The 12,577-nt window shown below is 44.4% G+C and overlaps 1 protein-coding gene across 5 annotated transcripts in view; it reads right to left on the bottom strand.

The window, feature by feature from the left end:
• The window catches only part of HNRNPD (heterogeneous nuclear ribonucleoprotein D), a 14,871-nt gene extending 2,952 nt beyond the window's left edge, over positions 1 to 11,919 (bottom strand). For 2 of the 5 annotated variants that reach the window (XR_012802363.1, XM_075606442.1), the window contains exons 1-7: positions 11,589 to 11,918; positions 6,714 to 6,794; positions 5,718 to 5,886; positions 2,796 to 2,957; positions 1,800 to 1,931; positions 731 to 830; positions 501 to 644 (exon numbers count right to left, since the gene is read on the bottom strand). Coding sequence is in view for 3 of the 5 variants with exons in the window: in XM_075606442.1 (XP_075462557.1) it covers positions 501 to 644; positions 731 to 830; positions 1,800 to 1,931; positions 2,796 to 2,957; positions 5,718 to 5,886; positions 6,714 to 6,794; positions 11,589 to 11,710 (910 nt within the window). In the remaining 2 variants the exon portion in view is untranslated. Of the gene's footprint in view, positions 1 to 500; positions 645 to 730; positions 831 to 1,799; positions 1,932 to 2,795; positions 2,958 to 5,717; positions 5,887 to 6,713; positions 6,795 to 11,588 lie in introns of all 5 variants that reach the window. The other 3 variants (XR_012802361.1, XM_075606428.1, XM_075606454.1) reach the window with 3 other exon arrangements.
• Positions 11,920 to 12,577: the final 658 nt, after the last annotated feature.

Below are 12,577 nucleotides of genomic sequence, written 5' to 3'. Positions count from 1 at the left end.
AAATGTTGAATTTGAACATGCGTTGATCTTGTATTTCTTGGTCACACATCAGCAGCACTCGCAAAACATACTGCTTATATTGGTTGGTTACCATAACACCAAAACATGGATGTTGATTTTACGTGACAAAATATGTTAACTTATGCATAGGGTCAATATCCATGTATTCCTAAAGCAGGAAGTAAAATATCACCACACCATTTCATTGAAAACATTCAGTTGAGAAGACACGTGTGTGCAGTGATTGTGCAATTATGACATTTCTTACACGGAATAAAATGACAACTGGGAAAACAGCCCATTTGCAGGTTTTACTCTACTTTAAAAATGTACATGCCTAACATGAATTGTACCTGAACAAGAAAATGGGCAAGATACCTGTGGTCCCGAATTAAGTGCTCATGTAAAGGATGCTGTTAAAATGTTAAAATGACCCATCACCCCCAAGAGAATCAAACACCTGTGTCCCATTAGAAAAAAAAAACCTTGTTAATACTCACTACTGTAGTCTCCATATCCATAGTAGTTATAACCAGAGTAATCGTAGTTGCCATAGCCTCCGTAACCCTGATTGTTGTATCCATAGCTGCTGTAGCTTGGACTAAAGTAGCTGCTGTATCCCTGGTTCCAGCTCTGATTTGCACCTGTAGAAAAGGGTTGGCACAAGTCAGCACACCAACAACCAAGTTACCAAATGAAGATGTACATTATACAATCAAAAAATGTTTACCTCCTCTTCCACGGGATCGCGATGAGGACCCTCCACCTCGTACACCCCACTGCTGCTGCTGCTGGTACTGCTCCTTTGACAGCGCCACTTTAATTTCACACTGGAAAGAGGACATAACACTTCTTGACATGCAAAGTAAATCAAGTGCATGAGGTGTGGTGTAGCGTATAAGAAAACAATATACAAAGTGATATGAACACGTGAACCAGCAACCAATAAATTAGTACTACAAAACAGTTCTATGCAGTTTCACTGTTAAAAGGTTTATGCTACATAATGAGCTAAAAAATTAGAACATCATTTAAAACAAATAGTTTCTATGTACACTGCGCAGTATGAAGATGCATCTCAAAACATTCCATGATCTCTCTTCCACGCAAACTGGCAAAAGCTTTTGAGATGAACCATGAGTGATTCTTTCTAGGGGCCATTTATGCCATCCACTAAATTACAAAACAATCTATGCAAAATAGGACAGAAATATAGCAAAGGGGTGGAAATTTGTATATAAAATAGCTACTTATTTTCATTTAGCTGGGCAGTCAGTGCACCAACATTCAATTGTTTCTAGTTTACTTAAGGAAATGTAGCAGTTATTCAAAGAAAGGAATAAGGACAGCAGATGAGGAGAAACTTAAAAAATGTGTGCGTGATTCTACTAGAGAGTGAAATTGCCCATGTACAACACTGAACCCCATCACTGCTTAAGCGAGGTAATTCCATGTTTAGGTTAACCCAAAAGCACAGGGCAGATCCAGAACCTAAGCATGTCCTACCAACTCCCACCCTTCAAAGCAGCACAGGGATAAGAAAATGGTAACACACAAGGCAGCATGGAAACTAAAAATGTGCACATATAAAACACATAATTCAAATGTGTAATTTGCTCTACTCCCCCATTGTTTAACAATGATCAACGCTGGAGTCTTTGTTTCTTTTTTAAGAAAATTGTTTGGGGGGGAAAAAATAAATAACTTATTGTCATGAAAAAAACAGACACTGCAAAACTTGTGACTACCCAAGACAATTAAGTGACACTAAGGCAGACTTTGTCCAATGCAGAACATACTTTACTGAGGCCAACATTATGGTATTTCTTTTCCATGATTTTTTTAACTGGTTCTTCTTCCTTAAATGTGATAAAGCAGAATCCACGTCTTTTGTTTGTCTTGTTATCCATGGGGAGCTCAATTGCTTCAACCTGGAGAGGGTCAAAGCAAAGAAAACCAGTTACGTTTGCATACGGAATGAATAGCATTTATGACGGTATTTGAAGCGGTCACTTATAAACCAAGTGCTCATAGAGCTCAGAAGTAACAAGGAAGAAAACATATTGTAATAATATAAAAGAAGAGTGCTGACTATTCATAATATAAATAAAATCATGAGCCGACTAGAGCTTTATTTTTTGCTACATTTGTAGCACAAGGAGCTTCTTTGGTTCACAATATCAACTTGCTTTAATCTTGAAGCACATTTTCATTTTACATTGAATACCTGAATATTGTAGAAGATTTCATCTTTTTGCAAAGGAAAGACTCACGATGGATACTTTTGAGAGTACTGAAGAATCAGGTATGGTTTCTAGTCTTCAGTTAGTATTGATAAATATTATAAACATAATATATAATATATATCCAAGTTCTATGCACTCACCAATGCTTCAGTTTATTGTAGTCCGTTAAACATTTCAGCCCCAATAGTGCCTGTGCATAGAACTTGGACTTTGTTTAATACCGTTTTCCATTTAGTGTTCTGGGTTACTATGCACCCCTCTATTATATTATTGGTTGGCGTGCCCATCTACTGACTTTATATACACACTTTTTTTGTGTGAAAATTGTTAGATACAATAATCAAAACATATGAAATACGTGCATAGGAAACGGAAAATGTTGATAAACTGCCATAGGGTACAAAACATTACTTCAGAGATGCTTTTGTGGATTTTTTTTATAATCATATACGAGACCTTTGACATTTCATTTTCTACAATGAATTAGTGTTTCAACAATAAAAAAAAAAATACATAATACCAATTCTAAAGTTTAGTATGGTTCTGTACCTCCCCAAATGCACCAAAGTACTCCCTTATCTTATCTTCGGGAGTGTCTGGAGACAAGCCACCAACAAATATTTTCTTGATTGGTTCTTTTGTCTTCATTGCCTTAGCCCTCTTCGGATCAATCACTTTGCCATTCAGCTTGTGATCCTTGTACTCCATCACCTGCAGAGAGAAGGAATGCTTTTTAAATGAACGCCATCTCTGTGCTTTAAGACAATTGAGGGAAGAATTGTTGCAGAACTCCAAACATTCTATGACAACCCAAGGTAAATGAAATAACAGCCACAGAGTTTGGGAATTAGGAACAAATCTTGTGTGATTTTTTTGGGTGGTTACAGAAACCGAATGTTACCAAAAAACAGATTTCCAGTGACAAGACTGAAATAAAGTTGTACATTTTACATTCTGCCAAAATAAATGGGTGTGTTACAATTAAGATCATATCCAAATTCCTAAAAATGAAGTTTTAGACAATACCATGGCATTATTTTAACAGCAACTTAAGGGCAGGCAAAAACCTCTACGGCCCCGCTCAGACAGCACGCTACATTATGTGCGCGTGCGTGTTCGTCACAGATGCCTGGCGGCCATTGGTAGTGTTCTGTATTGAACCTACCATTGGCTGCAAAGTGCGGCGTCGACACGGCTGCAGTCGCGGGAGTCTTTTCAATCTGATCTCCGGCTGTAGCAGTGTGACACCAATTTCAGCAGCCAATCAATGCCCAGACATTTTACATTGATTGGCTGCTGAAATTGTCCAGAGACTCAGCAGTGGGGATGGGACGAGACGGGGGACCCTCAGTACATGATCCCCTCTGTGCAGTGGGTTTGGTATGAACCTCGGTAAACTAAAAATAAACAAAATAAAACTAGCTTCGGGGCACTTCGGACACACTGACACGCACGCTCACACACACAAAGACCTGCTACACACACTTCCCGCATGTCGCATCATTCCGTCTGCTGGAGATGATCACACATCGCCTAGCAGACAGAGGCGTGCACACGCAGCGTCGCGAACCCCCGTGTGTGAACGCAGCTTAAGGCCAGGTCCCCACTGGCTACTGCAGCGTTCGCCACAGGACAAGAGCCCTCTCCTCAATGGGGCCAGGCCCGCAGCGCAAACAGAAACTCATGCTTAAAAAAAATCCAGATCTCGGGCGCGCGTGTAGGGCACTTCACCGCTATCTGCAGTCTTTAGGGAGCCGGTTTTAGAAGCGGGGGCGTGGCCAAAAAGGGTTGGGTGGGCGGGGTTATGATGCGACTAACATTGCATTTTCTAATGTGCAACAGACCAACCTTTATGCAGCTTAATTTAAGCATAAATGCAACCCAGGAGCATCCTGTTATCAACAGAGAGCAGGAGGACTTCTGTTTCTGTAGGCTGCTGGATCTTTGCCATTTTGCCCTGGGGTATGGATTGCACTCATGAGATGGCAAAAAACCTTGAAGGATCCGATCCAACCCCCCACCCCCCAGCTATCTCCCCTCCTCATTGGCTCCATGCCACACGTCGCCGCTCGGGATTACAATCCTATTGTAGCTCCTGCTGGCTGACGCGTCGCAGTGCGCAGTGAGCCTGGCAGCGAGGAGGGACTGGGGCCAACTAGGGAGGACATCAGGAGTTGGAGCACGCGCGCACCGTCGGATGCAGCGGGACCAAGGCCTTACAGAAGACAGATCGAAAGACACCAATGGATGTTAAAGGGACAGTCTAACAGGGGGGTTAAGGGAGATTTTTTTAAAACCCTTATTTGTGTGACTGGCTTCATTAAATACGTTTCACTTCTGTTATCTTGTAAATAATGACCATGCTTTGCATTGCACAGCTACTTAGGTTTCTGTTTGACAAATGAAGCCAGATTACTTTGCAAACAAAGAACAGACATTTGATACTTGACAGACATAAGGTTTAAGGAAATTCTCCAAAACATTAGCTTACCATAATATTCAAAATGTTAAGAATTTTTAATTAGATAAATGTAGCTGGTTTTTGTTTGTTATCTATTAAACATGCCTCTGTAATTGGCATTCGTCTTAAACATGACTGCCCCTTTAATTATTTTGCCAACTAAACTAATAAAGTTTAAGGACAGTTGATGGAAATCATTTTATCCCTGCCTCTTCTGGCCACCGAAGAGACTAGTAAAACACGTAACAGATGCACATTAAATGGCAGAATATTTTCCTTAGCAAGTCCATCTGCTAGTCACCACAGTGGGTGTATCCCGTGGGGATAAATAGCCAAGATAAGGGAAGCATAGATCTGCTGTACTATGTCAGCCATCTGCCTATTTCCCCTTCACATTCAAAGGTTTGCTCCACCTCAGTGATAAGGCAAGGATTTATCCACTGCTTCTCCTTGTCTGCAGTGTGTAGGATGTAAACCGTAACTTACAATTCATGTTAGTGTTATAAACCAAGTAGAAATAGAAGTGTTAGTCCAGTTGTGATAGTGTAGAGTAAATGAGAGGGAGAGCGAACTCTTGAAAGCTGGTCTTATAAAATCTATTGTTGGTCCAAATAAAAAGGGCATCACCCAATACTGAAGTACTTATGTCAGTGTTAACATTTTTCAGGATAACCGGTTAAAATCCAACGGCTGCACACAGTTTTAATCCATTAAAACATTGTTATCAGTCCCATTTGGTACTAGTTGGTATTTATTTAAAAGAACGAACCCCTTTTCCCCCACTTTCCATTGATATTTGAACCAGTGGGGTAAAGCAGATGTCACAGAGAACAGATTTGTAATTGGACACTAGTGACCTTACCATGGCAATGTTATCAGTGGTGTGGCCAAGATGACCGTAATAATTTATCTTAATTATATTTTACACTTCCTGCGATTAGTTTATGTTCACGCTATCCTGAACGGTGCGTAGAATACGGCTGGATTTGTGGTGCATTATAATACTGTACCTTGTCAACTCCGTCTGCTTCTTTAAACAATACAAAGCCAAAGCCACGTGATCGCCCAGTGATGGGGTCCAACTTCAGTGTGCAGTCCACAACCTCTCCAAATTTGCAAAAGTAATCCTTCAGATCTTTCTTTGTCGTGTCCCAGCTAAGGCCTCCAATAAACATTTTCCTTTTTAAAGAAAAAATAAAAAAAAACACGACAAAACAAAAACAGAAGCCATTTAAAAAAAAAAACAGCAAAACCATTTATATTCCAGACCCCAATCCCCAAGACAGCAAACCATTTGACTTTCTACATTTTCAGGTTAGGGAAACCCATACTTTTGAATATACTAATGAACAGTGGCATGTAAAAAATAGTGAACCTCAAGCCCAAATAAACCAGCCTGCCTTGAGAGGCTGCTAAATGCCACTGATCACCACAATAGTGGCTCCAAGGCCCCTGTTCACAAATCCCTGCAGCACAGTATGGCACAAGATTTACATTTCGTATTAGCATACTGCAAATAAAAATAGACATTCATATGTCTCAACCCTGCTTTTTACCATTATCTTTTAGAATGTTTTTATTGTAGCTAGGAATTCTGGGAAATCAACTGCTTCAAATCCATTTTAACATGGAACCATATGAGCTTGCCTGCCGTATTACACAGCTTTTCAGCACAGGCTGGGTTATAGAAGTGCATAGCCAGTAAGGAGGGATTATATCACTTTTTTTACCCACCATAATTTATTCAATGTGCATTTGGTTATCAAGTATTGATGTTTTAGGGATTTCTCTGGCACGGGGCTATTCAACTTCCAGCCCATTGGCCAAATCTGGCCCACAAAAGATCTTGGAGTGGCAGGTAGAATTATCTTACTGTCCTTTCTAAGCACAGCTGGTATAAATATACAATACAAATATAGATGCTTGCAATAGAATAATAATTTGTAAATCTTATTAAAATGTATCTGTACTACATTACAATGCGCATGTGGCCCTCCTGTTCTTACATTTCTTCCCGAGCCGAAGAGACCTGCTCTGTCAGGCTGGTGCACTCCTCACCAAGACCTGTAGTTGAGTTTAGTTTTGACCTATTTACAAATAGAAAAATGTCATGCAAAATGCATTTGTCAGTAGGGTGTACAAATCCGCAAGGCATAAACTGCCAAAAACAATTTTAAGCAGCTGCTGTATTTTATTTTTAAAATAGGGTTGGAACCACGTTGTGATCAGCTCCGGGGACTCCCCTCCCCTGCTTAGTAGACAGTGAAGATACCGGATTTAAATCTCCATAGAAGAAACAAAATGGCTGCCATATCAAGCGGGTCTCGAATGAGGAGGGTATTCTCCAAAGCTGAAAATAACACGGTTCAACTCCAGCGACCCGTCTGTTCCAATCCCGTTAACAAATGATAGGCGGAATTGCAGCTTTAAAAAGTGCAGCCCACTTAGAACCAGTTACAATTAAATGAAGAAATGCAGCGTCATTTAATACAATACCTTGTCTGCTACATTAACCGTAGCTTCGGAGATTTAGAAACATACTAGCATGGAAAATTTCGACCATAAAGTCTAAGAAAATCACAACAAATACCACAGGACATACCAAACCTAGATTCGTTAGTCCTGTGTAAGTGACTACTGTAATACAATTAACACAAGAGAACTGCAGAACATCTCAACCCAGAGCATATGGTAACATTAGGTCGAATCAAGGGTGAGTGCGCACGTGCACGTGAGCCTTCCATGGAGACAAATTATTTTGTATTTGCCGCATGAGGGTCGGGTCACGTGAGCGGTTCGTCCGACGTCACAGCCACCCCCTCCCACACGCACAATTTAACAGGCCAGGAATCTCCCAAGCTTCCTCAGCGCGTGACGTCACGCGCCACCAGCATGGTCGAGGCCTTAGATACAACTATGTCGCACGTTGCCATGGTTGTATCATGCTCAGGTGGAGGAGTCTAGATGCTAATGTACATTGTTTACATGGTACATCCTGATACCTAGTAACAAGAAAACAGATACAGGCTGCAAATAGTAAGATGACTAGCTGCATTGCACATAAAGTACCAATTAACTGCTCAGTGACAAAGTAAATTAGATTTCAAAACTTTGTGTGTTATGCTTAGCGATGTGAAGCAGTCCCTTAGGCCCATGATAAACGCAACCAGGGTTGGATGCTGGGATGGTTTCTTATCAGCTAAGAGACATCTGAACAGCTCGTCTGTTAGGGTGTTGCCTCTTAGCAGACAAGGAACCTTTCTAGGCATATCCACTCCATAGCTACAGTAGGAAACACATTGTGACAAACATTTGAAGGAGCAGAGGTTGCTTGAAAAAGGTTTGCATCAAATTCTTTTGGGTTTGGCCTTCGAGCAAGGTCTGATGCATCAAACCATAGTAACGATTAACGAACACCAGACATGAAAGAAAGAGTGTGTGAGTGTCAGTCTGTATTGTGTTTAATATATCAACAGTCTGTGTAGTATCAAGAATGTGCTTTTCAGAAAAGTTGGCCTCGCCAGTGAAAATATTTTAAGATGAGATTGTGGAAAGGAGCAAATATAACAGCTACAAAAGTATGTACGAGACAAAAAAAAAAGTATTCATAAAACGTAGGCATTTGTCACTCGTATGGATACTATTACGCAAGCAAATCATTTAAAAAAATAAAAATAAACCGGATTGAATATTCCTACTAAACACTAACCAACAACTTAAATTATTTGTATAGGTTGCTGCCAATATACTTAATGTGATCAGGAAGATTAATAAAATATATGCTTCCTATACACAACAGAAAGCATGCTCACAAATGTGTAGGACTGTTTCTCTAAGTTACTGTACATACAGAGTAATTATATAAGCTAATCACCATAACATTTAATTCTCAGTGCATGAAAACTATGGTCACGTCTGAAAACGAGTTGATCCATGTAACAGACCGCTAGAGACATGTAAAGGATTTTACTGCCAACATTTGAGCTGAAAAGAACAAACATGCCCTGACTTTCCATTCTACAATGACGTGCAAAGTGCTTGCCTGGGCTGTTCCAAAACCATTGGCTTGCAAAATGGCGCTGCCCCCAAATAAATAAATATATAAATTCTGAAATCGTATGCTCCATCTGAAACGAAGTCGGCAAAGGAGGAAAGATTTCTAAACACTACCAGCCTCATCTGTAGTTATTGAAAAGCTATAAGGGCGAGGCAGATGTAATGACAAAGCAGAGGTACGCGCAAAATTTTCGAAGGTGGACACCCTTTAGCAGGCACATGCATAGTATCTTACATTTAATTGGCACGTGATCGGCCTTCGTTACACCGTCGCTTGTGGGAAGGGAGTGGCTACTAATTGCAGGGATGAAAGTGGGACGCAACAAAAAGTGCATACCCCTGATAAAGGCAGTCGACCTACTTAACTCAGTACAAGTGGTACATCAGCTGTAAACCTATTGGGCCCTAGAAGAGTACGGCATAATAGTATTACATTCAATTGTAGTCTGCTTAATATGCCCTCTGTATTGCTCTCACCATCTAGAAAGGAGGATAATGATATATAGATATATATCATTTTAAAAAAAAGCACCGTAAAAATCTTGCATGTTTAAACTAAGAAATCGCAGTACTACTCCCTTTGTGTTTTCTGAGATTACTTTGACTGACTCCCTGAAACCAAACGGCACATTCTCAGCACAAGCACCTTTCACAGAATGGTGATGTCAACTAACTGCAATAAAATGAGAGCACTTAACCATGTAACTAACATTTTGGCAATTGTTACATTGTTAATGTTTTATAGTCCTGCAAATTGAGACCCAAAATCTTGTAAGTAAAACAAAAAGGGTACATCACTTATCACCTTTTATTCCACCTGTACTACCACTACTATTATTGTTCATTTGTAAAACGCCACAATATTCTGCGGCACAGTACACTGGGGGAACAGAGTGATATAAAATTAAACAGAACAAACATTCCAAATAAAGGAAAACCAATACAAAATATTAAGGGCCTTGCTTGTGAGAGTTTACACTTCTTTATTCACCCCCCAATAATTGCTGAATTTATATTAATTATGGCTTAAAAAAAGATCTGGCAACGTAAAAGCCAAGTGTCCCTTTCTGTTAATAGCACCTGGATCAGCGGTCCTGCGTGCATCAGCTCTTTCCCTTCCTATGTATCTTTATCCATTACCCTCATGATGAAAGGGAACAGGGGAGGTCTGAGTGAGGCTGAGTCCATGCTCCCTGCTTGCTCGCTGAGGCTCAGGGAAAGTAGGTGCTTTCCCTGGCCTTGCGGTTGCTTACCGCACGCGCCGTCAGCAGCGGGTGCGTCACTGGCCGGGGGCGGGCCAGTGACGTCACGGAGCTGGTTCGCCCTCATTGGGCGAACCGCTCACGTGACCGGCCTGTCGCGCCGGCAAGCGGGGGAATTTTCAATTCCCCTAAGGCCGAGTCCATAGAAGGACAGGCCGCGCTGAGCCGTGCGGACGCTCCGCGCTGAGCCCCCGCATCCTCAATGAGGATGCCTTGAGAGGGGGCTCACGCGAGCGTCCGCAGGCGTGTTGAGGCGCTGGAGTTTTCAGCCGACAGCCAAGCTGTTTTTCAGCGCGCTGTCGGGTGAAAACATCCAATCAGCGCGGAGCTGCGTCAACGTCACGGCCCCGGCCTCCCTCAGTCTCCCCCCGCCTCCGATCGCGCCCGCTGGCTCGCCTGCATGGGCATGAAATCGCGCAGATTTCAGCAGGCGAGCCTCAGCGCGGCTCGGATCTCCTCACCCCTCTATGGCCCCAGCCTAAGACCTGCGCTTCCGCAAGCGCGCGGAAGCACAGGTGAGCCCCTACTAAAGCCGCTCTAATTGCGGCTGTAGGGGCTCAGTGCTGAGCGGGAGCGCGCGTCAGCATGCTTCCGCCAGCAAGCGGTAAACATGGCCGAGGCCTAAGTGGGGGAAGGAAAATGGAACAAATTACTATAATTACTCACATCACTGATCAAATGAATGTTTCGCTTTCATTTTGGCAACTAGGTTCCATGCATTTAATACATTAACAGGGACAAAAGACAATACACACAGGTGGTTCCCAATTTCTACCTCTCCCATGCATTATTTGTGCCATTGGGCCCTCCATTCTTAATTTAATGCACACTGGTGTCCACGATATGGGATTTGTGGGGGTCCCAACGCCCATAAGAACCAATAAGGATGCCACACAGTAGAACATTTGAGCAAGAATACAAGGTTCAGCTCAGCTGTTGACACAGGGGTGTTGCCATGCATTACCCTGTCGTGTATCAATGTCCCACTAGGGTTATAGCTGTGCCACTTGTTTAGTAACCGCATCAAGTTGCCAAGTAGGTACTGTGCCAAGTCTTCACAAATATCCCTCACTCCCACTGTGGGGGATCTGTACACACCATGCTCCGCAAAGGGGTATGCAAGGCCCGGCTCCGATGATTACACATTATCTACAGCTCTGCACAGCGATGTGCTAAATGCCAAGCTGCGCACTGCAGCGCCCGGCAGCACGGGGGGCGCGCGCGCGGGGGGAGGGGTACTCACCGCCGGCAGCACGGGGGGCGCGCGCGCGCGGGGGGAGGGGTACTCACCGCCCGCCAGCACGGGGGCGCGTGTGGGGAGTTTCCACGCCCGGCAGCACGCGGGAAGAGGATACGGTGTTTATACATCGTGCTTAGTGGCCACACACAACTATTCTGTCACCTCAAACACGCGTTTTAACCCTATATTATTATGTGCGGCCTCTGTACAAATGCTGTTGACAACACGTGTCGGGAGTCAGAGCACGGGCAGCAGTAGTTACAGTCGGTCGGTAATGGATGTGGGTCGGTGTGTGTGTACCCCACTCAGCCCCTGCTTCTCACCCCTCGTCCTCCTCGGACTTGCTCGCGTCGATCTTGCCCTCCTGGCCGTCGTCGCCCGCCTCCGCCGCTGCCTCCATGGAGAGCAGCGCGGCTTCGTCCTGCTGATCGTCCTCTGAAATCATCGCCGGGTGTGTGATATCACACACTCACACACACACAACAAGGACAATGGCGGCGAGGAAGAGCGCGAGATGTGGTGTCAGGGTGAGCGCAGAGCGGATAATGGCGGCTTCCTCTCTCCTCCTCCTCCCCGGGTGATAGCGCCTCCTCCTCCGCTCCCAGTAATGGCGGCCGCGTGCAGTCCGCCTGAAATGGCCGCCGCGAGGAGGAGTCACCAGGGCAGGAGGAGGAGGTGTTACCAGGGCAGGAGGAGTCACCAGGGCAGGAGGAGGAGGTGTTACCAGGGCAGGAGGTGTTACCAGGGCAGGAGGAGTCACCAGGGCAGGAGGAGGAGGTGTTACCAGGGCAGGAGGAGTCACCAGGGCAGGAGGAGGAGGTGTTACCAGGGCAGGAGGAGGAGGTGTTACCAGGGCAGGAGGAGTCACCAGGGCAGGAGGAGGAGGTGTTACCAGGGCAGGAGGAGTCACCAGGGCAGGAGGAGGAGGTGTTACCAGGGCAGGAGGAGGAGGTGTTACCAGGGCAGGAGGAGTCACCAGGGCAGGAGGAGGAGGTGTTACCAGGGCAGGAGGAGGAGGTGTTACCAGGGCAGGAGGAGGTGTTACCAGGGCAGGAGGAGGAGGTGTTACCAGGGCAGGAGGAGGAGGTGTTACCAGGGCATGAGGAGGAGGTGTCACCAGGGCAGGAGGAGGAGGTGTTACCAGGGCAGGAGGAGGCGTCACCAGGGCAGGAGGAGGCGTTACCAGGGCTGGAGGAGGAGGTGTTACCAGGGCATGAGGAGGTGTCACCAGGGCAGGAGGAGGAGGTGTTACCAGGGCAGGAGGAGGTGTCACCAGGGCAGGAGGAGGAGGTGTTACCAGGGCAGGAGGAGG

Source organism: Ascaphus truei, chromosome 1, assembly GCF_040206685.1.
Source record: "Ascaphus truei isolate aAscTru1 chromosome 1, aAscTru1.hap1, whole genome shotgun sequence".
NCBI lineage: Eukaryota > Metazoa > Chordata > Amphibia > Anura > Ascaphidae > Ascaphus > Ascaphus truei.
The sequence above is the reverse complement of the archived record's forward strand: the minus strand, read 5'-3'. Positions and strand labels throughout refer to the sequence as shown.